The 27,594-nt window shown below is 41.0% G+C and overlaps 1 protein-coding gene across 7 annotated transcripts in view; it reads left to right on the top strand.

Moving 5' to 3' along the window:
- RIPOR2 (RHO family interacting cell polarization regulator 2) overlaps nt 1-27,594 on the top strand; it is a 192,079-nt gene that overhangs the window by 140,215 nt on the left and 24,270 nt on the right. For 5 of the 7 annotated variants that reach the window (XM_033092499.1, XM_033092501.1, XM_033092500.1 and 2 more), the window contains exons 8-17: nt 1,415-1,478; nt 9,068-9,111; nt 11,365-11,490; nt 11,812-11,960; nt 13,693-13,822; nt 17,099-17,773; nt 20,764-20,945; nt 22,820-22,988; nt 25,456-25,591; nt 26,780-26,941. In XM_033092499.1, coding sequence (XP_032948390.1) covers nt 1,415-1,478; nt 9,068-9,111; nt 11,365-11,490; nt 11,812-11,960; nt 13,693-13,822; nt 17,099-17,773; nt 20,764-20,945; nt 22,820-22,988; nt 25,456-25,591; nt 26,780-26,941 — 1,837 coding nt within the window. Of the gene's footprint in view, nt 1-1,414; nt 1,479-9,067; nt 9,112-11,364; nt 11,491-11,811; nt 11,961-13,692; nt 13,823-14,222; nt 14,373-17,098; nt 17,774-19,467; nt 20,392-20,763; nt 20,946-22,819; nt 22,989-25,455; nt 25,592-26,779; nt 26,942-27,594 lie in introns of those variants that run through there. The other 2 variants (XM_033092505.1, XM_033092504.1) reach the window with 2 other exon arrangements.

The raw sequence follows: 27,594 nt of genomic DNA on the forward strand, positions 1-27,594 counted from the left end.
GCTGCACAGAGCTCAAACTTCAGGAAGTTCTCCCCAGCTTTGCTAAGCTTGTTGAGGTACTAAAAGCTTTCAGGAGAGGGATCATTTGGAGCAGAACAAAGGAACAAATAAGAATCAGAACCCCTAGCCTTATAAATCAATCCTCAGCAAAAAATACTCATGTGGAAGCCATTTCTGTCCATGCTCATTGAGCTTGCTGTGGGTTAGGAGAGGCCGCCCCAAGCCTCCAGCCTTGCTGTGGGAGACGCCTGCAGATGCCACCCCAGGGGCTGGGATGGGGACTGCTGCTTAGGATAGCAGAGATGGCACCAAAAGCTTTACTGGCCAAGCTGCAGAAGAACCTCACTGAGACAGCCCCTGGCCACAGTATTTTTCCTTTTGATTTCTACCTCTGATTGCTCTGTTTAGATCCTCAGATACTGAACAAGTAAGGTAAAGGTAGTTACATATCTAACCTGAAGCATAAATGGTGTCATTCCTTCTGCCTCTACTGTTCCCTTACATTATAGTGAGAAGACAGACTCTGGTCAGACCCAGGAATCATTTTTGGGGTGCTGTGGCATTGCAGCAGGATCTCTGCCTCACTCACTTTGAGTAGAATTGAGCCCCTGTACTCTTTTTGCACCAAATGTTTTAAAGAAAGACTTCAAACGTATAGAAAAGTGGAGACTAGTATATTGAACACCACATACTTTCATCTAGATTTAACAATTGGTAACATTTTGCTATATTTGCTTCCCCCCTTCCATAAGCTCTTATTTATTTATTTATTTATCTATTTATTTATTTATTTATTTATGCTGTTTATTTATTTAATTTTTTATTTATTTTTGCTGAGTCATTTGACAGTAAGTGGTAGATATCATGATATTTCACCCCATAAATATGTTTTGCACAGATCTGTTAATGGTAACCTATGTAATATGTGTATCCCCTATATAACCACATACCATTATCAAACTAAGAAAATTAACAGTCATCCTATAGTGTTAACAAATATCCTGTGCGTTTTCAAATTTCCCCTATTTGGCCCAATAGTGTCTTTTACAACTATTTTAGTTTATTGTCTTTCAAATTAGGATGCAATCCAGGTTAACACATTTCATTTGGTCTCTCTTATCTGGAATTTTTTTCCATGATACTGCTTTTTTGTAGAATCCAGGACACATCTTATAAAATATTCCACATTCTGGATTCATGTATTTATGATACAATTTAACTTGTTCTATGCTCTAAAAAGCTTGCTTAGACCTAGGTTACACATTTTGTCAAGAATGTTTCATTAGAAGTGCTGTGTAGCTCATTGCAAGCAGGTAAATGCCTCCTGTTGTTCAAGTTGTTAGAATGTCACGTGCTTTGAGCTCATGTGTGTAAGAAACCTAGCTCTAACGCCTGTCTCCTGTACCCTTCCCAGAATATGTGCACCATTGAAGCAGAGCTGGAGAATCTACTGGGGGAGTTCTCCATCAAGATGAAAGGTATTCTTTTCCCCATTCAGGGAGGGTGAAGAACCATCTCCACAGAGCTCCTTGTATTTTGGGAGCACACGTTATTTTTATTTTCCTTGCAAAGACACTGTATGCCACTCACTCTCTCTCTTTCCTGCTTATGTTCATTTATTGATGCTCTAGACCCTTTCGTCCTCGACTTACCTACACACTTCTATATTTATGACAGAATCTCAAACATACACAAAGTGAAGAGAATTTTACAATGAACCCCCATAAGTCCATCACCTAGATTTAATAATGAGCAAGATTTTGCCACATTTGCTTCATCTGTTCTCTTTGTTTTTCCTTTGATGAAATAGAAGTCTTTTGATGAAATGAAACCTAGGTATGTGACTCTACCCCTGTGTACTTCAAGATGCATCTCTTAAAGCATAGGGACATCTTCTTACTGAATCACAATGCTAAACACTATCACATCAAATAAAATGAATAGGCCTTTGTTATTAATCCATTCCATTATTACATTTCCTCAGTTGTCTCAAAAATGCTTTGTACAGTTAGTTTGTTCAAATCAAATTACATCACAATTGGTCATTAGGTGTATCTTTTAGCTTTCCTTTAATCTAAAACAGACCCCTCCTTGTTTTTTTCCTGCCATTGACTTGTCGTAGAAACCATTGTCGTACAGAACATCACACATTCTAGATTTGTCTAGCAGCTTCTTCGTGGTGGGATTTAAATTGTTCCTTTATGCTCCGTGCTCCTTGTAAACTACCTACAATTTTTAAATTTTATTTTATTTTCCTGTTAAACCCCCAGAGGACTGTGCATTTTCTTCTTTTTCCCAGTGTCTTTCTCCAGAAAGTTTTGATCTAGAAGCATTATTGATTTATACTACAGCATTTTTCTAAAACTCTGATTTTAGAAGATGGAATGTCACCCAGGTGCTGTCACATTTACAGCTCAGTGACCAACAGGGCTGTCAAGTAAGCAGCCATCACAGCAAGTACATTTTTTTTCTGAGTTTTGGCCCATTTGACAACAGCAAAGAAGGCTGTGCTTGTGCAAATCTTATTCTGAGCTTTCTTAGCAGCTTGATCACTCAGTTGCTAATGGGGATTTAATCACCCTCTTGTCCTTTTTGCAATTAAGGGAATAGAGAAGGGGGTGAGCTTCATTTTCGAATAAGTCATCTAACTCAGGCGGAAAACGGTTTTGTCAAGTACTCTGCATGACATGAGTAGACTTGGAATAAAACGACCTTGACTCTCAGCCCCCAAAATGGTGCGTTCTGCTCTTTAGCTGATATGGTAGTGAAGCAGTTTGTTATTCAGGGTTAAGTCTCAACACTTTACTACTGAGGTCAGCATTTGTGCTTTTTCAGTTTTTTAGGTCCATTCCCTTCATTTTGCGTCCTCACCTGAGCCAGTGGTTCTATAACCACTCAGGCCCTGCCCTTATCCCAGCAAGTTGTGGGGAGGGGCCTGGAAAATAAATAAATATATAGATATATATAGATATAGCTATATCTATATATATCTATCTATATATGATATATGTACATATAGCTACATATATCTAGCTATATCTACATATATGTATATATGTAGATATAGCTATATCTATATATACATATAGAGCGAGAGAGAGCACCAAAAAAAGTATACACATTTTAATAAAGGAAAACTGTACTAAAATTATAATACTCAATATATACTGATACCAAAAGTCACGTTTGACTTCTGCAATTACAGGAGTGCTTAAAGTGGTTACCATCAGCATCCAGACACTTCTGATTACAGTGAACTACTGCTTTTTTTTGCATATATATATATATATATATATGCAATACATATATATATACATATATGTATATATGTATATATGTACATATATGTATATATATGTACATATATGTATATATGTAAATATATATACTTATATGTGTGTATATATTTATATATATATAAATATGTATATAAATATATACATATATATATTTATACACACACACACTCTCTCTCTCAGGATGATTCTATCAGCAGCCTAAATTTGGAAAAGAAGTGCCCTGAATCAGTGTTCAACAAGAAACACTTCCCTCTCCTGCTCTCAACACTCAAGTACCATCTATGCAGATCACACAGTCACAGAGCCTGGAATCTTGAGAGTGATTCAGATCACACAAATCTCCTCACTGTTAATACAAGGACTACCATATTTCCTCCATTTCTGGTGTTCACTATTTTCAAGAGCATCAATTTTTGGTGGGGTGCTAAGTTCCCCCATTTTATCAATGGGAAATGTGGGTTCAATGACCTGCCCCGGAAGTCATACCATAAGTTGGAGTCAAACTTGAAACTGAATTCCAGGGCCCTTGGCTCCTAGTACATCCCACCCCTGCCCACTGTCAGGAGGGAAGTCCTAATAGAACTAAGCAGACAACAAACTGTTGCTCAAAGGATGGTCTCTCCTATGGGAGGGTCTCTCCTATGGGAGGAACAAAAGGACCCCCTGCCCACCAGATCTGGAACTTCTAGGCTGGTGGTCAGTGAGAGGATGATGTTGGAGGCCTGCCATCCACTGGACCTGGGCACCTGGCCAAAATATCTCTGGTTATAATGGGTTGTCATGATGGACTGAAAACTTTCTGTGGCTCCTACTCTTCCATTTCTGTCTCTCTATGTTGTCGTCTCTTTCCTATGTGATCAGTATCCTTAGCTTCTATCTGGACTCAAGTTTTCTTCCAGTGGGGGTCTCTTAGACCTGACCTAATTCTCCTCATTCATTGTGGATTTATCTTACTTCCACTTCCCTAATCTAACATAAAAACTCAGAAACTACATCTGTGAAGGCTTTCCAGGGTAACATCCCCATGGAAATTCTTCTCTCTCTTAATAAAGGAAAGCCCTCTCACACTGCCAAGAAATCTTACATCTTTATAATTAGCTACTTTCTTATCTGTTATTCATTCTGGTAAAAATAACCACCCCACCATACGCATTGACATAAACAGGATATTTCATAACATTCGCAGGCCTCGTAACCCAACTTCCTTCTGCCACATCTGTCCACACTTCTGTTTTTGCCCCACCCCCAACACATAGACAACTGTTTTTGTTGGGAGTGGGGAGAAGAGTAGGGAGGTAAAATGACAAAGACAATTGATCAAGCACTTACTGAGCTCCTGATATTGGCCAAGCACTAGGCTACATCCTGATTGATTGTCCTTGGCCTTGAGTCCTACACAGTCTACTGGAGAAAATGGATGTAGGAGCCAGTGCCTTTTAATTCAGTGGAATAAGTGACCTACTGGGCCAATAGTGTGACCAGAGCCTGGGGGAGAGAGGAAGAGGGATGCCTCTCACCTGTCTGTGAGTGTCTGTGAGTAGGAAGGCTCCCAAATGCAACTTTTTGAGTTAGAATGAGAGGGACCGTTCTGGCAGATGAACAGCACTGGAATAGCACTCACCAAAGAGGGAACAGCGTGTTCAGAAATGACAGAGAGTCGGTGAGGCTGAAGACTCGTTGGGAGAAGAGTGCGGAGAATTAGGCAGGGCTAGCCTTTGAAGAGCCTCAAATGCCAGGCTAAAAAGGGAGCGCCAGACCCAGGAACTGTTGACCAGGATGGAGATTAAAAGATGTGATCTCCTAGGGAAAACTAGTTCTTCTCCCTCCTAATTATTACTTAGTTCAAATTAAGTTCCAGGGAGTGTGTATATCCAAAAGCCTTTGCTGGCCCCTACAGCTATTGGGGCAGGTCAGTCCTCCAGAGAGGGAAGAACTATCAGTGAGCTCATAAATCTGCATTATTTATTCCTGGTCAATAAACCAGTAAGGCTTGTAACAGGAGCTCCTGGCTGTTCAGTTGTACAGCTGTTTTCCTTGGAGTAGAAAGTGTGACTCTTGGAAAGGAAGATCATTATAGAACTAGGAAAGATGGGAACCTTCTACCAGGAAGGTCCCTGAGCAAACTGTCATATATGGGCCTTCCAAGCAAGGTGTGGAGGAGCTTTTTTATCAGTAATACATGTTTAGGGTAAAACATTCAAAAGCTGAAGGAAGATGCACCATGGAAATAAAGTCCCCCCCTGGTCCCCACTCCACAACAGTCTTTTGAGTGGACATAACAACGCTTTTCTGTCAGTGCAACAGTAATCACATAGCTGCTGAGAAACTTTAAGCTTTCCCCAGGTGTGAGAATCCTAGCAGGCCTCAGACCAGAGGTGGAAAGAAACCTTATCCAGGTTTAAAGGACATTAGGCTGTAATTTAATTGCCTCACTGTTAGTTTCAGTTCTGCACCCACTGTCATACATGGCTTACACAAGCAGGTGGAACTTTAAGAAGCAGAGCACCAGAACACTTTTGGCCTGGCTATGGCCATTTGCTACATTCTTGTTATAATCAGGGTGTCAGTGTAATACCACTGAAGCAATTCCAAGAAAGTTTGCTTTAATAACAAGGGCTGAGACGCTCAAGCACATCACTGCCAAGTACCTTTCTCCCATTTGGATAAGTTCTTCAGGTATGAAATGTCTGGTAATTTTGAAAGGAAAAACTTCAAAGGATTTTTCCCTTTTAGTCACCAATTTTTCCTTTTAATCCAGCACCTTAATCACTAGTTTTGTGTAGTGATAATCAACTTTTTATCGGTTTTTTGGGTTTTTTTTTTTAAATCAGGCTTCTGTTGTCACTGCACAGGTAGACAGGCAACAGATGAATTGTGAACTAATTTGCAGAGGTTTTAAAGAGCACTTTGTATTTTATTAGAAAACCAGTCAATTATGTTTTCTTTCAGAAGTATTAAAAAAAAAGCTAAATCTTCCAGAAAATTATTAGTGAAAATCAGCTTCATTAATTCCGCTCTTATTTCAGTAGATATTTTTCAATGACTTGTTATGTTTTACTTGTTACTGGTTGTCAATGGACGTCGGGCTCAGTGAGTGGGGAGGCCTGACGACCTGCTGGGTTGCTGCCATCTATCGGGAGATAAGGGCAACAGCACGTGCTTTTCTAAGCCTGGAGCTTCGCCATCACCGTAACCCTGGCGATGTCCATCCGACTGGTGGAAAGCCGATTCACTGCCCCACAGTCTCACAACTTCACAGGACTCTTCATAGAAGGCAAAACACATTGTGTGACACCATCTCCGTCATTTTTAATGGGTAAAATTATGTGTAAACCAGTATAAAAACAACTAAGAATTCAAAAGTCAATAAGGGGTAGCTTGAGGAGGCTGTGCAGCCAGAGGATCAGTTTGTCTCGTGAACGTCTGTATGTGAGGAATCTGAGAACCTTAGGGATGCTTTTTTACCAGCTAATCAAAATTATTTTCACTCAGGCCAGTGGTAGGAAAAGAGAGAGATTGTTCATGTCTTCTCAGATCTCTGTTTTAACTTTTTTAAAGTGATACCTTCTCATTTTTTAAAACATTGGAAAACATATACCAAAAAATTTTAAGTCGTACAAAATCGCTCCACCTAGTGCTAAACTTTGTTAAAATTGTCATGAATATCCAACCAACCTTTTCTCTGTGTGGATGCTGCCTGCCAACTTGGGTGATCTTTTTCATGTTTTTTTTCTTACAAAAGAAATACATGATATTTGAAGAAAAAATCAAATAAAAATTACCAAATGTCAAACATTTAGCTTTCTCCATTATCCCTACCAGAGGTACTTATTTTTAAGTTTGTATGTTTTTCTAGACTTTTTTTCCTGTGGATATATTTTTATGTAGTGGAGGTCATACTCTACATAAAGTTTTATATTCTCCCTTTTTTTTCTTAATACGTATTACATTATAAATAGTTTTATTAAAAGTTCACTCTAAACATTTGTACTGAATTCTTAACTGGAATTTTTTGTCATAAAATGTGATTGGTTCTTTTCACCAGAAAATGAAAAAGTGCTAAAAGTGCCCACTTTTATTAAATTTGTTTTATTCCTTCATTAAAACTTTGTCTTACAGGCCTTATTAGGATAAAGGACTTTGCATTGTGCTTGGCATAGGAACAGCTGATTACAGTAAAACTGGGATTACTGATAAACCTCTATTAACAACTTAGTCCCCTGTGTTCCTTGTGCACATGACTCACATGCATTCTTCCCCACACTTTATCCATCCTTGACACACAGTAGGCCTTCAGGAAATATTATTGAATGAATACAAGGTACTCACTCTGTCTGGAGGCATCTTCTCACCCATGTCTTCATATCACTGAGGTGAAATTCTGTTATTTAAATGCTACGTTCCTTCATGAAACTATCCTACATTAAATGAGATACAGCTTCTTTGTTTTGTTTTAATTATACAAGTAACAGTCTTATGAAAATTCAAAATACAGAAAAAAGCGAAAATTTCCTTTTACTGTTTCTTCATTGCTGTTGCCCCTCACATGTGTCAGTTTGCTATATCTTTTAATATCGGTTACATCTTTTAAATAAATCGTATATGACAGATGATCAATAAATAGTATTATCACACTCCTGGATACATAATTATCACCACTTATTAAGGATTTACTATGTGACAGATGCCATCTTACTGTCCTTACAAACAAATCTGTGAGCTGGACATTATTATCCCTAGTATAAAGGTGAAGAAACTGGAGTTAGGTAAATTATCTAAAGTAGGCTAGCTGGTAGATAAAACAGAAATCAACCTCAAATTTAACTCCACCTTACTGTCTACAGGTCTTTGTCTGTTTCATTCCTGTGGGTTTTAAGCATATGCTGCTCTGTATTATGTGTATCTGTAAAGTCTTTCTTAATTTCCAGATTGTTGCCCCCAAAGCACAGATCCTCACACATGGTGAGCTCTCAATAATAAAAGACAGATGAAATCAGGGTTCCTGAGATGTCCCAAGATAGTGGCCCTCTAGTCTGAAAGATTTGTGTTTCCTGCTGCACCAGATGTCATACTGGGTCTCAAAATGAGCAAATCCCATTAGAAATGACTTGCTGGATGGTATAGTAGAGAAGAAGCCCCACCTTTATTTTGGGGATGCTGGTGATTGTCATTTGGTTGGTTGGTTTGATTCTGTTTTCTTAATTACTAGTTTTGTGTAGTGATAATCAATCTTCAGTGATTTCCTAACACAATAGGTATTATGCTATATACATAGGATAAGGAAAACAGAAGAATGAGTGAATTGGGGAACAACCATGGGAATAAGTACATGGAATCTTAACCGAAATGGGAAGTATTCATTAGAAATCACAAATCTTGGGACAGAAAGAAAACCAAGAGAGTCATTTATTTACATGGGTATATGTTCGGTAGATAAATTAACATATCTTTATGGCCCAAATTCCATGATCCTGGAACCTGCTTGGACCTTAAATCGGTCAAAGGTACTGGCACCCATGAGCTCTAGCCCCCACTGAAGAGCCTTCTCTGCTGCAGAAAGCCCTCCTTTATCCCCCATCCAGGAATGTCCCCCCCAGCGCTGAAAGATGGAATTCTGACAATAGCCGTTCCCACAGATAGGCCCCCCAAAGTAACTACATGAGTTCACAAAAGTCTGACACTTTACTTGAGTTGTAGCAATGTGCCAGTGTGTGCTAATAAAGAGAGGAAATGTATTCTGCACCTCATACCCCAATGCTTGCTTGCAGGTCTGGCCGGCTTCGCACGCCTCTGTCCTGGAGATCAATACGAAGTAAGTGTTTTGTTGGGCTGGGTGTTGGAATTCAAGACTTGAGAGGGAGGGGTTAGTTGTCGTTATTTTGCTTCTTAAGTTACCTTTTTACATTTGTTAGTTTGAAAAAAGTTAAGCCAATAAGAAAGTTTGGAGATTGATATAAGACCTCCCATATACCTTTCATCTAGACTCATCAGTTTTTAATATAATGCCATATTTGCTGCATTATTATTACTATTGTTATTATTTTGCTGAACCATTTTAGAATAATGTGCAAACATCCTGATTCCTCATCCCAAATTCTTCTAAGAATGTGTCAAGGAAAGAATGTCCAAACCTATAGAAGAGTTTTACAGGAGTTTATTTGAGCCAAATTTTTGAGGACATGCTCAGAAGCAAGATCTCAACCGATAGAGAAAATGCTCTAGAGAATGGCACTTTTGCAGTTTATTTTATACATTAGAGTTAAAGGAGGAGACATAAGGAGCGTTACATGAAATCCATTGGTTGTAGATTAAGGGGGTGGGAGAAAGCAAAGTGGGAAAATCTCTGGGATTGGATAAAAAGTAAAATGGAGAGACACATACTTGCACATTGGTGGATATAGGATAGTTAATAATTAACATTTACAACACATAGAGATGGTATTCTGGGAATAAGATAACAATGACAGGATGTGGTCTGGTGCCTATAGTTGTGCATTTGAGGGATTTAGAAAAGAAAATTACTCTGACATTTCAAAGGTATGTTATCTTACCTGCACAAGAAAAATGGACAGGGTTCACTGAAGGTAAAGACTGACATTTGCTAAGGAAGCTACACGCCTGGGATGTGATTACCTGCCATGACCTGCCCAGTTAGGAATTTGTGATCAGATCAGATCCTGTGTGTTTACTTTTGATCACTCAGTTTGTTGGGTCTGCCATGGGGCCCCCTGAACTTGTCAGGTTTATTACATAGCCCCTTTTTCATTCACAAATGGAAGGACATTCTCTCATGTAGCGTTATATAACCCTCAACACCAGCAAATTTAACATTGGCATTTTAGCTAACGTTATTTGATATATGTTCTATATTCATATTTTGCCAAGTGTTCCAATATTGTACTTTATGCAGTTTTCTTTTTCTGATTCAAATCCAGTCTAGGATCATGACTGCTCATAAGTATCATGGTTGAATAATAATATTTAGATGTTTCTTTACAAAAATACATTCAATATTAAGGTATATAAATGTTGAATCACTATGTTGTACACCAGAAACTAATATAATACCGGGTTGCCCAAAAAATGTTTACACATTTTAAGAGATGTTATCTTATCTATGTATTACTTAGTAGTTTGCCATAATCAGAAGTGTCAGGACGCTGATAGTAACCACTTTGAGCACCTCTTGTAATTGCAGAAGTCAAATATGACTTGTATTCATCTTTTGTTATCAGTAAATATTGAGTAGTACAATTTTCATACAGTTTTTTCCTTTCTTAAAATGTGTATAAAATGTTTTGGCACCCTCTGTAGTGTACATATTACAACTATAATAAAAAATAAATGTATATAATTTATCTGTATCTATCCATATAAACATACACACACACACACACACACACACTCCATAAAGTAAAAAAGCTTTTTATCTTTTCCACCTTCAAAAGGGAACTTACATAATTTTTTCATCTATCTTCTCTAAAACCCTCTATAATCATACTTCTTGGTGCGGGGGGCGGGGGTGGGGTGAGTCTTTCCCTAAAGGGTAAAGTTGTCTGACCAAGGGGAGACTGCACACCCTCTCCCCAGAGTATGTGGGATTTCAAAATCCTCGTCCAGCTCCGTCTCCTTCATCCAGAAGGAGGATGTCTTATTCTTGTTCTGACTGCTAAGTAGATTTTAGCTGATGGTCTCTCATCTCTCTAAAGGAGCAGGAAAGTGTGGAGAACTAGTCCAATGGTGGTTCTACTGAAGAAGAACTGACCAGAGAAAGAACCGAGACATGAGCGAGCAGAAGGGCGCTGTGTGATGACTTTTACTAAAGAAAGTCCTCCACACTTCTTGCCTTAGAGATGCAGAACTTTCCCCCTTTTACAGTTGCTTCCCCAGTCATCATCTGCTTCACACTCCAGAGCCCAAGAGATCTGGAAGAGAAGGCACTAAGAGGGTAGAGTGAAGATAGTATAGAAGTGAGCAGTGGCAGCCGCTTCATTTACTTGCCTTTGATCTCAATGTTTGGTCAATAAAGGCAGTGAAACATGTGCTGTTTGTGTCCTCTCCCCAGATTTTCATGAAGTATGGCCGACAGAGGTGGAAACTGAAAGGCAAAATAGAAGTGAATGGCAAGCAGAGCTGGGATGGAGAGGAAATGGTGTTCCTGCCTCTGATCACTGGATTAATTTCCATCAAGGTACAGTGTTGTCATCGCCGTCTGTTGTCTCCTGGTGCCACAGCGGGATGGCCCCACTGGTGGGGACCTTGCCCATAACTTCTGCCTGCTGCCCCCTTGTCCCACAGACTCCTCTCTGTACCACAAGTACATGGCGAAAACAGCCACTCTCATATTGAGGGGGCAAAGTCAGTGTAAGGTGGGCTTTGGAAATACCCACCTCTGATTTCAGCTATGCTCTGAAAGAAATGACTGAACTGGCTAGGAATGAAAAAGGAAAAGAGTGTCCTTCCTGTCTCATCTGCTGTCCTCTAAGGCCTTTCCTTCATGCTCTCTTACTAGGTCACAGAAGTCAAAGGGCTGGCAACCCACCTCCTGGTGGGCAGCGTGACCTGTGAAACCAGAGAGCTATTTGCAGCCCGACCTCAAGTGGTGGCTGTTGACATCAATGATCTTGGCACCATCAAACTGAACCTGGAAATCACCTGGTAGTAAGTTTCTCTTTTCAATTTCATCACATAGCAATATGTGCTACAGGCTAGTTCTGTTCGAAGGTGGTACATAGACCATCAGAATTGCCAGGGAGCTTGTTCCAGAAGCTGACTCTTAGGCCCCACCCCAAACTTACATCTCTCAGGGCCCAAGAATCTGTTTAACGAGCTCTCCTGTGATGTTCACACATGCTAACATAGGAAGAGCCTCTGTCTTATCACTATTCTGCTCTTATTCTGCCTCCTTCCCCCCTTTTCTACCTTTAAATATGTATGAGGAAATATATCTCTCCAGTAAATTAATTTTGAAGAAAATAACTGTCAAAATGAAATATTTTTACTTAAGAAACATCCTGATTCTCACTATGGTATTTTAATTGCTTATCTATCTTTATCTCCTATACTTTTCACTACTCTGGGAAATTTTGAATATTCTTAGTCTCTCCACACTCTAGTTACTGAAATAGAATTCTTCCAAAGGACAGGAGATACATTTTGTCAAACTGATGAACTTAAAAAGTGGTTTTCTGGGCCAGCCCGGTGGCTCAGGTGGTTGGAGTGCTGTGCTCCTAACACCAAGGTGGCCAGATCGATTCCCACATGGGCCAATGAGCTGCACCCTCTACAGCTAAGATTGTGAACAACAAACACTTCTCCCTGGAGCTGGGCTGCCGTGAGCACCCGGAGGTTGGTGTGAGCTGCCCCGGGCTGCTGTGTGCTGCCATGAGTGTCCGGCAGAGCCGGTGAGAGCTGCTGTGAGAGACCGACTGCCGACCTGTGACCGACTGCCGGTGGGGGGGGAGGGGGTCGCAAGGTTCATAATACCAGATGGGCCAGGGAGCTGTGTCCTACACAACTAGACTGAGAAACAATGGCTTGAACCAGAGTGTGGGGTGGGGGAGGCGAAGAAGGGGGGTGGAAAAAAGTGGTTTTCTGATATCACCCCGCGAGAAACATCACGCTATGTTATTAAATACACACGTGGTTCACATGTGATGCTATGCCCTGGATGTATTACCAAGTCAATATGATGTGTTGAGTATTAATGTTCAGGCTCCCCTTTACAATATAGAGGGTCAGGGAATGGAAGCAGCAGGCACCCTGTTGCCTTGTCATTGAAACAGTGTCAGCAGTTTTTACTCAGCCCGTCCTCCTAACTTGTAGTCATGGACATCTCAAATGCAGGATCATTCCTCTGGCTGGATGAACAGGATGGCATAAGGATAAGTGGTGTCAACGTAGACAGACTATTATTCTCTCAATCACGCAAGAGGCTCTATGTCAACTGAAATGAACAGGATTCTTTTTTTGAGTGATTTCTTTAGAACTGGACAACAATCTATTGTTAATAATCTCTTGTATTGTTCAAGTGTCTATCCCTACAAAGCTCAAAGAATTTTTACAGACTTTTTCCAGTATCTGTGTTGGGGCAAGTACTAATATATTTATGTTTCTAATATTAATAAGAGAGAGATATATTTAGGTATATAGATAAGTTGTGCTTAAAGCTGTGATGATAATCTGTGGTCCCTTGGGTGGGTCTTAGACTCAGTTTTCTGCTCTACTTTCTTTTCTCTTGGTTTATTTTCTCACAAACCAACTTGGCCCAAACCAGCCCAGTTCCCAGTGGTTCAAGTTTACTTTAGTAAAATGAGGTGCTTTCTTGGCCGGCAGTGTGGTAACTGTAGGTGACTCTAACAATGTGCCTTCACTGGGATTTGTTGTTTTCCAGTCCATTTGACGTGGAGGACGTAACCCCATCTTCAAGCACCGGGAACAAGGCAGCAGCCCTCCAGAGAAGGATGTCCATTTACAGCCAGGGCACCCCGGAAACACCCACCTTCAAAGATCACCCCTTCTTCGTAAGTTCAGTGTGATTTATGGAGTAGAGACATGAGCTTGAGGCAGTGCTTGCATCCTGTATCTGAAATGCTTGACATATGGCATTAGGAATTCTCAGTAACTCATAATAATGTTGTTCTTAAAGTTCACCCTAATCAAGCAGGAATAAGAAGACATACTCCAAGATGCCTTTGGCCGTATCCACACAGGTGGTGAACCTTTCTTCTCTGTCTTTTCTCTCCCCTCACCCACTTAACCTATTTCTTTGGTAATAACATGTAGACTTCTCTGAATATTCTCTAAGACTAGCCTTTTAAAGAAGTGGATGTTTTAATCAGAAACGCTTGCTAAAAAGCAAACACAAATGGTAACCTGATGCTTTCCACTAACTCCTGCCCCATCTTGCTTTGACTTCTGAAGAGATGGTTGCACCCTTCACCAGATAAGCCCCGGCGGCTGTCTGTCTTGAGTGCCTTGCAAGACTCTTTCTTTGCCAAGCTGCACCGCAGCCGCTCTTTCAGTGACCTGCCTTCCCTCAGGCTGAGACCCAAGGCCGTGCTAGAGTTTTATGTGAGTGTGGGTGGCCTGCCTGGTGTGACGTGGCTTCGGGGGCTTGTGGCATGTGTGCTCTGGCATGTCTCTTCTTCTCTGTCTTGCTCACTGGGTCATGGTTACCACTGTCCTGTCCCCTGGCTGGGGCACTTGGTCCTGCATGCAACTTGGAGAGGACGTTTGTCCTAATAATCTTATTTCTGTGCTGTGATTTTTCTCTGTGGTGGCAAAGATATCCATGGTAACAAGATTTTCATTTTTAGAAAATGCAATTACACTTAAGGTCAAGGAAGATTTTATTTCACAAAATAAACTAGTTTATCACTGATATCAATCTTTATGCACAGTTTTCACATTCAAAAACTGGCACTTGACTCAGAAGGACTTAAACCAATTTTACACAGCTCCTTCTAGAATGCACTCCCTCCTCCTCCTCCTGTCCTATATCTCCCAGCCCTCCAAGGCTGAGTTCCAGGTCCAACTCTCTCCCAGGCACCAGCCCTTTACTGGGTCCCAACTCAGTTAAAACATGCAGTGCCTGTTTATAGGCCCTCCCCTTGGGAAGTCATCTCAACTTCTAACTCAACATTTGCCACTTAAGTAGGTGCAAGGTGGGTTGGGGAGTGTGAGACCCCAGATAAATACTGGGGAGAACTTTGGAATTTGAATAAGAATCTTGACTGCCCTGCTCTCTCCCTGCCATAGCCAGTGCCTCCCATTTCTCTCAGAGCTGCCACGACATGTGTGTGCTGAAGATGAAACAAGGATGGGCAGGGCCACTGGAGGACCCCAGGGTTCAGTGAGATGCTAAGGGATCCCCTCCCCCAGAAGAAGTCCAGGAAGCAGGACTCCTTCACCCATCTCTCCCCAGAAGCCCTCCATTTATCTTTCCCAGAGGCATAACATGTACGGGGGGGATACAAATAGCGAAGGGAGGAACTGAAGTAAACTGGTGTGGAAAAGAAAAGCCTGGAACCCACACCTCCTTTGCAATTCCTGAGGAGGATCCCTGGAACTCTTTATTCACCCCACCACCAGGACTCTGAGAACACAGTTCAATAATAATAGAGGAAAACACTCAATTTCAGAGGTGAGGAAACTGAGCCTGAGAAGTTACTTGAGTGCCCCAGTGACTTGCTTTTATTCCTCCTGTGGTGAAAATTAATCACTTTCCAACGACATGAGACTGGAGAGCTGGGGTTGACATCTGACTGCAGGTGTTGGGATCTAGTGGCCCCAGATCCAGCAGTGATGGAACCAGCCGCACTGCTGGAGGAAGACGGGAAGGAGGTGGGGGGGGGGCCTTGTCTTACTGTCTGCTCCCCGTTTCACTTGCTGTAACATTTTTGTTATTTCCAACACTATTATGATAATTCATTGCTTTATATATAATGAAATTACATATTTACCATTTAAATTAAAAATCAAATCTGGGGGGCCGGCCCGGTGGCTCAGGCGGTTGGAGCTCCATGCTCCTAACTCCGAAGGCTGCCGGTTCGATTCCCACATGGGCCAGTGGGCTCTCAACCACAAGGTTGCCAGTTCAATTGCTCGAGTCCCTCAAGGGATGGTGGGGTCAGCCCCCTGCAACTAAGATTGAACACGGCACCTTGAGCTGAGCTGCCGCTGAGCTCCCGGATGGCTCAGTTGGTTGGAGTGCGTCCTCTCAGCCACAAGGTTGCCGGTTCAACGCCCGCAAGGGATGGTGGGCTGTGCCCCCTGCAACTAGAAAACGGCAACTGGACCTGGAGCTGAGCTGCGCCCGACACAACTAAGACTGAAAGGACAACAACTTGACTTGGAAAAACAGGCCTGGAAGTACACACTGTTCCCCCAATAAAGTACTGTTCCCCTTCCCCAATAAAAATAAAAAAAAATCAAATCTGGAATCCAAGAGAGATTATCCATTTTGAAGGAGTTGATCTCAAATAACTAGAAAACTTTTCCCACAGAGTAACATTCACCACTTAGACACTATACACAGACTACTGTCTAAGGAAAAATGACTTAGAAATTATGCCTGCATAATTGACTATCTTGGCTACCTGGATATTTCTGACCTCTCTCTTCCAAGTTCTGCTCCCTGAATCACAGAGCATACCTGACCCACCTGGCGGTGCTTGACAGAGGCCTCAGGCTTCCAGAGGGAGAGCTCTGGGGTTTGCAGTCCTGGAAGATAGGTGTTCGATGTGTCAGTCTTTTTCTCCTGTTTTTATAGAAGCGATGCAAATGTATTTTGGTCCTTGAATTATCTGTGGCATGGTTACTACATCAATAAACATTTTCAAGAGCTTGGGATTTGTGGGTAGAGGTTTTCAAATACTAGTTTATAAGAACCGAAGGAGAACAAAGCATCACATCTTTCTAGTGAAATAGCATGAATTTGGAGTCTTTTAAGATAGATGCCAAAAAAATAAAAAATGGTAGTGTTATTATTCATAACTATGGCTGCCACATAGTGTGAGATCCTGGGATGTAGGAAATAGTCATCGTTTCCCTGGCCCCGAGCTTTTCTTTTGAAAAATGTCAAACATGGGAATAGTACATCGAACTTTCACTTAGATTCAACATGGAAATAATTTTTAAGGGCTTGTTTTCTTTTGCTAGACACACACACAAAATAAATAAATACTATTATAAAGTTCTGGTTGTTTACTTTAATGCCTTAGATTTTATCTGGAAATAAACCATGCCAAACGCCTCATTTGTCTTTAAAATAATAATATGATGTCTTTTATCCACAGTCTAATCTACCTGATGATATCATTGAGAATGGAAGGGCAGCTGAGGAGAAAATGCCACTGTCTCTCAACTTCAACAACCTGCCCAATGGGGACTGTGCCCTCTCCCCCAGCGCAGCTGGCTCTCTCTCCAACACATGCTCAGCAAATCCAGAAATCACCATCACCCCCGCTGAGCTGCACCACGGCAGCCTGTCCTCCCAGAATGAGGGCACAGACTCCAGTTCAGCATGTTCCAGAACCTCCTCGGGAGGCAGCAAAGGGCTGAAGCCTCACCTGGAAGAAGACGAAGAGGGGTCCAGGAAAGCAGAGGCCCGCCGAGCGTCCACAGGTGCCTCGACCGAGCACCTGTTCCTTGAGAAGGACGTCACAGAGGCACTTCTGCAAGAGTCCGATGAGGCCTCTGAGCTCAAGCCCGTGGAACTGGACACTTTTGAAGGCAACATCACAAAGCAGCTGGTTAAGAGGCTCACCTCAGCCGAGGTGCCAGCAGCCACCGAGAGGCTGCTCTTCGAGGGGTCTGTCAGTGGAGAATCTGAAGGCTGTCGATCCTTTCTAGATGGAAGCTTAGAGGATGCCTTTCATGGGCTTTTCCTTGCATTAGAACCACATAAAGAGCAGTATAAAGAGTTTCAGGATCTGAACCAAGAAATCATGCATTTGGATGATATTCTAAAAGTAAGTACCTTTACAGGGACATGGGGTTAGGTTTTGAGAGAGAATGTCTTAAGATAACCTTCTATTTAAAATAGCATCTTTGGGGGCAGCCGATTAGCTTGATTGGTTAGAGCACGGTGCTCTTAACAACAAGGTCGCTGGTTCGATCCCCACATGGGCCACTGTGAGGTTAGCTGCGCCCTCCACAACGAGATTGAAACAACTACTTGATTTGGAGCTGATGGGTCCTGGAAAAACACATTTAAATAAATAAAAGTTTAAAAAAATAAAATAAAATAGCATCTTTATTTTTTTATCCTGTCCCATCACAGGATGAATAGATAAGCACCATTTAAATGGCATTGATTTTTAACACCAGTAGCACATATCAATTTTTATTTTCCTGATGATAGATATTAACTAACATGATTAGGAGTTACATGAAGAGCTCTAAAGAATGCTAAACTCCTTTAGTTCCAGAATTAGTTATTCTAATCAGTGGTACTTTGATCATCATAATCTCATTGAGAGATTATTGGTTAACATCCTTCTTGGGGTATCAGGAAAGCAGGAAACCCAGTCCCTGGTTGAAGTCAGAGTTAGCAGCCCAATGTAAGAAAGAGCCATGGGCATCTCTTAACTCCACAATTTTATAAAGTACTGCACAAGAAGATAGAAATTAGATTTTTGTACCAAATCCCACCACCGCTTCTTATATTCTTTGCTTTTCCACTGATTTATATTGCCATAGAGAAGAGAACTGGGATCCTTTTTCTTGAAAGAGCCAATCTTTGGGGAACCTGTTCTAGAAAATAGACTGGAAAATAAGGTGCCAGCAGCAAGCTAAGAGTCAACCGCAGAAGCCTGTTATATCCCTTTGTATGAGTGTTTTAAAATGTGGCCTTCCCAATGCCACCTGCAAGTTCATTCCCAAGACTTTGACCATCTTATCCTCTTGGTCACACTGACCTTGCTGTGAAAGGAAGTTGTGCCCAGGACCGATGATAATTCATGCTGTGACTCCCCAGATCTTCGAGTGCTCACGATAGATTCAGCCGCAGGCATAACCTCTGAAAAGCAGGAAAGGGCACTCTGAACTGCTTTCTGTAAAACATAACTGAAAAACATCAACTCAGAGCTCATGCATGGGAGCTGTTTGTCTAATATTCCAGTGAGAGCATCTTTTATCCCCTCAACAAGCTCTCTCTGCACTGTTGACCAGTCAGCAAAAGGTATTAAATTTAAAGAGCTAAGACACTATTGACCCCACCTAAAGCAAACGCCTTAAAGACAGCCAGCAGTGATGGAACTCCCATTTCTAGGCATCTAGGGTTCTGATAAGTAGCTCAATGCACCAGGAAACACTAAGCAAGTCATGTTGTCTTATAAAAACCTGGTGGTCACAGATTTCTCTCCAGAGTGTTATTTCAGTCTGCTATTGTTCCAAAACTATCCTGCTACTAAAATCTTTAACAGCCCCTTTCTTTGTTGTGACCAATACTTAAACACATCTCTACTATGCATGATCAAGTTCTGCAGATATCTTAGGAAAGAAGACCCTAGAAGTGGGTTGATTCTGGCTTGTCTCCTTCCCTCTCTCTGAGATTGCAAAGAGCATCAGAGTGTAGGTCTGAGGCAAAAGGCTTTGTCTTCAGCCAGAATTAAAGCATCAGCTGGACAAAGCTTTCTCTTTTTTTTCCCCTTCACATTCCTAGGATGCTAAACATCTTGAGGATCAGAAACTAGATGCTGCATCTTGGACGGAGATCTCTGAGGGTGAATGAACAACTATGTTTTAAAAGACCGTGTGCTTTTGTGCCATCTTGAGTGTCAGAGACAGACCCCTGCAAGGCCCTTCCTGCCTTGTTTTAAGAAGTCAGCAAGGAGTGCCACCTAACTGGATGGAGGACATTTAGTTCTTCTAACTTGCAAGACTTGTCCTGTTCAATCCATCCCAGCATCCCCTTCAATATTTGGAAGTGCCCGTAATGTTTCTGACTTTGTGCCCGTAATGTTTCTGACTTTGTGCCCGTAATGTTTCTGTGTATGTCCAGCAATATGGAATTCTCCAGGCCATTGAATGGGGTTGCTCATGTAATTCCAGGGCCCAGTCAGAGAAGTGATAGAATTTGTTCCTTTAAAGACAGAGGAAGCAGGCCCTACTTCTTGTGCCGTGCCATTCATTTTCTCCTCGAGGCTCAAAGAAAAATTATATGCTGTGAATGTAAAATTAATATTAAAGCTTCTCACCTAGGGAGTGTGGGTTAAGTGAATTTGAGAGGTCTTCTGTTTCTGGGACTTGTTTTCTTAATTCTTTAAAACATGTGCCTTAGATAGCTAGCTCCCATCTCAGGACACTGAAGACATTGCCACTTGGAACTTGGAATAAGAGATTGATTAGTATCCATCAATGCTCTCAATTTGATGCTCAATCATGATGCTCTCAATTTGTCTGTTGGTTGACTAGAATGAACCGAATAATGATAATTAGTTAAAATAAAACAAATGATTTCGATTCATTAAATTATGAACATACTCATAATTATCAAGTGGCCTTAATCTACATAAACACTATACTAGCCTTCACAATCTCCCTACTGGCATTGAGAACTAGGCAGAGGGAGTGTAGCAATTCTGTTTCTCAATATAATTTTTAAATATTTTATTATAAACATTTCAAACAGAAGTAGAGCTAATATATAATGGATCCTCATGTGCCCCACCCCAGCCCAGCTTCTATCATGTTCAACTCAGGCCAATCTTGTCTCGTCTGTTCTACTACCTGCTTATTTTCCTCTGAATTATTTTGGGAAAAGTCCCAGATGTGTTATTTTATCCATGGTTGTATTTCTTTTTTTAATATGAAGATTTTAAATGTGTTTTTTTGAATGCCAACAAAATAAATAAAAGCTTGAAACAAAGAAAATGTTACATCTCAGATTGGGTGTCATGTGTCCTCTTTCTCCTTCTGGATGTGTTGATGGTCTCCTTGGTGCCTTCTGCCTTTGCAGTGCAAGCCCACAGGAAGCCGCAGCAGGTCTTCCAGCTTAAGTCTTACAGTTGAGAGCGCTTTAGAAAGCTTTGATTTCCTGAACACCTCTGATTTTGACGAGGAAGAGGATGGTGATGAGGTTTGTACTGTTGGAGGAGGTGCTGACTCAGTATTTTCAGACACTGAGACTGAGAAAAATAGGTAAGCCTTGGTTTGCATCTATTTCTAATCTCTTCCTTTTATTGTGCTTTGCTATCCCCACCACTTTATCTCTTGTTCTCTTCAGCCCAGTGGATCTTTGCAGTAGATTAAGCTCATCACTGCTCTTATCAAAGCCAGGTTTAAGCCCCCTAATACATATCTCCCTTAGAATATAAGAAAGGATGATTATAACTACCACTGGATCTGTAGCCCTCCAGGTGGAGAGTATGGCCTTCTCTAAGGTGGGGTTGGGGTAGAGCAGTGGGAAGGGAGGATGAAGGTGTAACATTGTCCCTTTCTGCTCAAGCTTCCTTGTACCACCAAACCGTGTTTTTAGAGTTAGCAGCCTGGGGTCCATTTTGTAGCTTCAGGGGAAGCAAAACTAACAAGCCCAGGGAAACATTCTCACCTCCATCAGTTGCTGCAAAAAAATACACAAATACTTTCCCAAAGGAAAGGGTGGATTTCCCACCCATCTTACCTTTGACATGTTACATTAACAGGTTTCCAAGTTACACAAACCTCCTTGTGGGCAGCGGTAGTATTTTGGGGTTTTGTTGATCCTGGAGGGTCTCTTCTTCAAAAAGAAAGTGAAAAATAAAATTGATCCTGTGATCAGATTCAAAGCATAGCAAAGACAATTTATGAAATGAATATAATGGCTTAAGTTATACTTCTACACTCTAGACTGAGATTTTTCTAACTTGACTGAATTTGTGAAATGCTTCTTAAACAAAAAAATCTTTCTGTGTAACTTGTGATCTTAAACTATTGCATAATGTATCAAGGTCAGGCATCAATCTAAACTTTTTTCTTCTTGCTACAAGAAGCATTTTAACAACAAAAACATCACAACTTTTGTACATTTTATAGAACATTGACATGTTAAACATGCCTGATTTGATCAATTTTATTATATGTCATCGGAGGTATGAGGGGAAATTGTGGAAAATGTGCTTGTGTTTTAAATCCATGTTGACTGCCTGGACCCAAACTGAGTGTTCTCTCCTTGGAGGCAAATGTGAATCAGAACAGATCATCCAACGCCTGTAGGCTCTGGTGCATGATCATTTTAAATTGTGGAGGCTGGGAAGTCTAAGACTAGAAGTCAGAAGCTGCCTAGCTGTGTGAACCTGGACACTCTGGTTAACCTCTCTGCCAATCAGTCCTTCCATGTGTGAAATGAGACAATTCCCTCATTAGTACACAGATTCATTTTAAGAATAAAATTAGATGCAACAGATCTATTTGCAAATGTAAGTACCCACCATCGTATAACTTTAGACAGTTCAGCAGTGGGGTTTAAACAAAGCCTGAACATCAAAACTAAGCTCTGCTCTAAAGAGTTAAATGCCCTATTTAGTTTTTGTCCCTAGTAGAACATCATGTCTCCTTTTGGCAGCTTTCCTTTTTCCTTTTCTTCAAGTAGCAATTGATCTGAGGCCAGGAAAAAAGCCTTGACAGATTATTTCTTAATGGTATTGTTCTTAGAAAACCATAAATACAGAGTAGAGTTTAATCCCAGAAAATTTGGCAGATCATCTCATTGACAGAGTAGGAAAGTACAAGTGGAACATGAGAGCATGTTTCAAAGACTTCTTGGTGAGACGACTTTCCAAAGGGCTCATTGTGTTTGAAAACCAACCAGAGAATTCTGGAAGCAATTTGTTTATATGATCTTTTAACATTAGGCAAATTCGTGACCAGGCTGAATTTAAGTAGTTTTTTGAAAGGTATTTCGGTGTTTCAAGGTAGGCAAGCAAAAAACTGTCGTCAGTGGGTGCTACTTGGAGCCTTAGGCCAGCCATGTTAAATTGACCTGTGGTTTCCGCACAGAAATAGCTAATGTTTCATTCACTTTCCTGCTTCAACAGTTACAGATCAGTACACCCGGAGGCCAGGGGGCATCTTAGTGAGGCACTGACTGAAGATACAGGAGTCGGGACTAGTGTGGCAGGCAGCCCTCTCCCACTGACCACGGGAAATGAAAGCCTGGATATCACCATCGTGAGGCACCTACAGTACTGCACCCAACTTGTTCAGGTAGGATCGGTGATTAAATTTGTGGTTTAGAGCCCAAGTTGTTTACATACCAGGAAAGTGTGCTTTCTTTTTTTTGTTTTGCCATTAGAATTCATAAATAAGAGAACAGAACTGCTGTGATTTGAGCCAACTCAAAAACTCTGATGGGTGTGCCTGTCCTCCCTCGACCCTGGATTTACCATCTTAAAACCTAGACCCCCAGACCTCACAAGAAAGTAGGCAAAATATAGTTAGCTCTCACTTTCAAATTTTGATAGTGGATAAAAATAATGTGATTAAGAAAATTAAGGAATTAGTATTCTGCCTTCCACAAATGGACTTTGAAAGCCAGTATTACTGAACATACGTTAATGTATGTCACATAAGTTTTCCACCACCTGGATAGCTAAAAGCAAAATGCTGCAGAATAGAACCATGGTTTCCCAGATTGCAAATAAGTTATTAGCAATGGGAAAGAACACTTTTATAGGCTATGATCAACATCAGTTAGCTCTCATTCTGGGACATCATGGAGCTTATCTTTCTTCTCATTTCAACCTGGTTACTACTTAAGATTTTGCAACAGTGATGCAAAATATTTTTAAATTCTTTTGTTGCAGGCAGGGTTTCAGTTGTCTTGAACAAAGCGTTTTTCCCCCAAGCATTTGCTTAAATGCTTCTTCCTTGTCTTGTTGCTTGTCTTCTCTCAATCTTGTTCTTTTTCTCAGCTTGCTTAGATATGTGGGGAACAGGAAAAAAATGTGAAGGCAAATGAATAAAGGTTTCAGAGGGATGAGCTGGTCAGGAAGAGATGGGCTGGTCAGTAAAAAGAGGAGGAATTGTGTTCCAAAGAGCATGGGACCAACTGGAAGACAAGCAGTAAGGCAGAAGTTGCCCCAGGAAGTCCAGGAATAGGGCAATGTTGCTTCTTCGGTAACACACTGATGATAAGATGAAGAATGTGCTTCTCCTCCATGAATAAAGAACTCAAAAGTGACCTCAAACGACTGATGTGCTGTGAAAAAATGTTGGCAATACGACCCTTGCCACTTGGTTGGCTAACACCCCAGTTGACCTCTTCTTGTTGGATTTACAAGTCATAATACTGACAACCAATTTGACAGAAGGTGCATTTTTTTTTCTGACCAAAATGGGCAAGGAGTATTGTTTACTTATAGCTATTCTCTATTCACCAACCATTTGAATGAGATGGTTTTCACAGCTCTTTGTGCTTACTGAATCTGATACTGTGCTTAGCAAACCACCTGTTCACCTTTTAGAGGTAAAGTCATTTTGTGAGACATGAGAAAATTCTCTTTCATGAAAGGGTGAATATTTTCTCCCAAAGACTAATTGGCATACAATATTCAGTGCAGTGTTTCTCCCTATGATAAGGCCATGGTTGTAATTCAACTTTTCTGTGGTGAAAATCAACACTAGAAAAACAAAAGAGGTGATACAAAGATGTAGAATGAAGGAATGAGAATTAAAAATTTAATTTCTAACTCAGACCCACTTCTGAATCAGTGAGTTTATTTATTCATTTGGTATATAATTGCCCAGAGATAAAAAATGGGCATTCCATAAGAAATCATAATAGCTATAATTATATTTAAAATAAAGTATTTCATTTCTAATTTTTTACTTACATGAAAGGTATTAGTACATCATTGCTGCACTAGACTTTTGCATTTGAAAATCCTATTTGTTTTAGGAATCCAAATACTTTAGGACAGTACAGGTCTACATCTTGGCATCCATGCCTACCAGCTGACTGGGACACAGAAAAAACTAGAACCTTCAGACAGCAGTGATCTCCGTTCTTTCCTCTCTCGGGCCCTTCCTCATTCTTGTGACATGCACACAAGTGAAATCACTTACTATTTATCTGGTCTTGAGTAGGTAACATAACCTCTCTGTACTCCCGTTTACTCATCAGTAAAATGAGATATCAATGGTGCCCACCTCATTGGGTTGTTGTGAGAAATAACATGAGCTAATTCAGGTATAAGGCTCTGACTAGCACCTGTTCCCTAATAAGCACTCATTAATTATAGTGAATAGCTTGATTATAATTATGACTATTACATGCCATGCTCCTAATTTTCAGCTTGAAAACAATGAAATAATTCATGCTATGAAAAATTACTACACTTGTAAAATAAACCTTTTTCTGCTTACACACCAATATGGAACCTAAATACTCCCTCCACGTTTCAGAGGATTTGTGGATTTACAATAACTTTGCACACTACTGAGAAAATTCCAGAATATATATAGGTGTGAAAAAAGTTTAAAGCAACAAAAAACATGTCTGATTTCATCAGATGTTGTAACTGGCATGGAATGGGAACATTATCACACTAGAACAAAAATACCATAGAATTTGTTTAGTATCACCACTACGTGTAAGAAGGATGAGGTTGGGAAGGGAGAGCGCTATTGACAACAACATAATTGATAACGGTGGTTTTGTTTGTTTTATCAGCAAATTGTTTTCTCGAGCAAAACCCCCTTTGTGGCAAGAAATCTCTTAAAGAAGCTTTCTCAGCAAATCCACGTGATGGAGAAACTCTCAGCGGTCAGTGACGAGAACATAGGGAATATCAGTTCTGTGGTGGAAGGTAAGCTCCTGCAAATGACACTACCATTCATGATGATGGTGACACCACTGGGCCACTTTTCTGTTGCATCTGTTCACTGTTTTGTCAGGATAGATAGCAGAAAAGCATTCTTGGGTCATGGAGTATGGGGATGTCTCCACACCAGTGTGGTCTCATTAACACCCTGCTTCAGTCTTCGGAGTCAGACCAGACACACCACTTTTTCGACAGGGACCTCCAGAAGTCAGATACTAGTGTACAAGCAGAACCAGCATCCCCCCCTAAGCAGAGTTTCACAGACTTTTTCTGCTGGCACACCATTTTGGAACACATGATCAGTATGCCTTGGAGGTGGCTAAGACAACTTCCATAGTGGCTGACTGTCAAATGCAAGATGCTCCCAAACCCTACCAGGAAAATGTAGAAATACATGGATTCAAGGGTCAGAGAGTTTTAGGAGGAGAATTTGACACAGGGAAGATGCCTTTGAATTTGTATGGTCTGGCAACAGGTCTCTTTTCTAAAGACAAGAATTTATGTCTTTTTTCACATTGGATACTTAATAGGAATAGTGAAACTCTAGGTTCTTGTAGGTTATCTCTGATTAAGCCTAAACGCCCTGTGGGTTTTCCCTGGACATTTTTGCCCCCTGCATCCAGTCTTGCCGGAGCAGGTGATCTTGGCAGGCATTTGAAGACATGTAAAGGGGCAGGACATTCAGGCTGCAAGTGGCTCACATACTTTCCTCTCCCAGGCCCGCCTCCAGGCCCACAACCACACCCGAGTGAAATGTTGACCCTCTGGTCCCTGGCACAGTGCCCTTCAATTTCAGTCTGAAAGCCATTGGGCAGGGTAAAACCTCCTGCAGCCACCTACTGTTCTATTCCATGCCCTTCAGAAAAACCTTCTGAGGTTTGATTCTCTGATCCTGTAGGTTTGTTTGCTGTAAAGTTACAGGAGATGAGATGATTGGAACATCTCCCAAGAGCAGAGCTGCTGGTTTTCTATCACTGAAAGCAAACAGCTTTGCGTTTGCTGCCCAGGCTACATGAGTTCCTCATCATGACTTCTTTGTCCTTTGGACCATCTGCCAACTAACAGTCTAAAAAAAAACACAAAACCAAAAAAAGGCCCCTGGTCTTGCTGCCTGCCCCACCCCATCCAACTATATCTCTTCATCTGCTTCATTGGGTTGCTCTTCTTTTCCAGCCATTCCAGAATTCCACAAAAAGCTGTCTTTGCTGTCCTTCTGGACCAGGTGCTGCAGCCCAGTTGGCGTCTACCACAGCTCAGCTGACAGAGTGATTAAACAGCTGGAAGCCAGCTTTGCCAGAATTGTCAACAGAGACTACCCAGGACTTGCAGACCCAGGTAGAGGACAGCAGTACAGGGGAAGAAAGCATTTCTTTCCTGGGGTGCGAGAGTGAGTGCTGGTCGGGTTCCTTCCCCCTACCAGTTCCCCCACAGCTAGCACTGCAAAAAGTTTTACTCTCCAGAGAAAACATCATCTACTCAATAAGATCTAAGAGCAGAAAGACATAGAACGTGTTATAATTCAGCGCATCAACGGTGACTTTTTAAAGCTCTGTATTTCTGTATTGCTCCTTAGTATGTCACCAATACAGGAGTGTCAGATGGTAAAAACTGTTAGGCAGTTTGTACTAAAGCTAAATATACTCCTCTCCTTTGATCCAGTAATTCTGCTCCTAAATATATCAAGAGATATATTTGTGTGTGCTTATGTTCACAAAAAGGGACATGTATAAGAAGGTTGTAGTGGTTTTACAGACAAGAGCCAAAAACTGGAAACAACTCAAATGCCCAAGACAGTGGATAAATTGTAATATATTCATATAATAGGGCATTACACAGCAATTTTTAAAAGAATAAATTACTGCTACAGGCAACATTTTGGATGAATCTCACAGATATTTTGATGAGTAAAAGAGTCAGATACCAAAGTACATACTGTATAATTCTATTTAAATGAAGTTCAGGAACAGGCAAAGCTAACTTATGTTGCT

Source organism: Rhinolophus ferrumequinum, chromosome 22 (genome assembly GCF_004115265.2).
Source record: "Rhinolophus ferrumequinum isolate MPI-CBG mRhiFer1 chromosome 22, mRhiFer1_v1.p, whole genome shotgun sequence".
Taxonomy (NCBI): Eukaryota; Metazoa; Chordata; class Mammalia; order Chiroptera; family Rhinolophidae; genus Rhinolophus; species Rhinolophus ferrumequinum.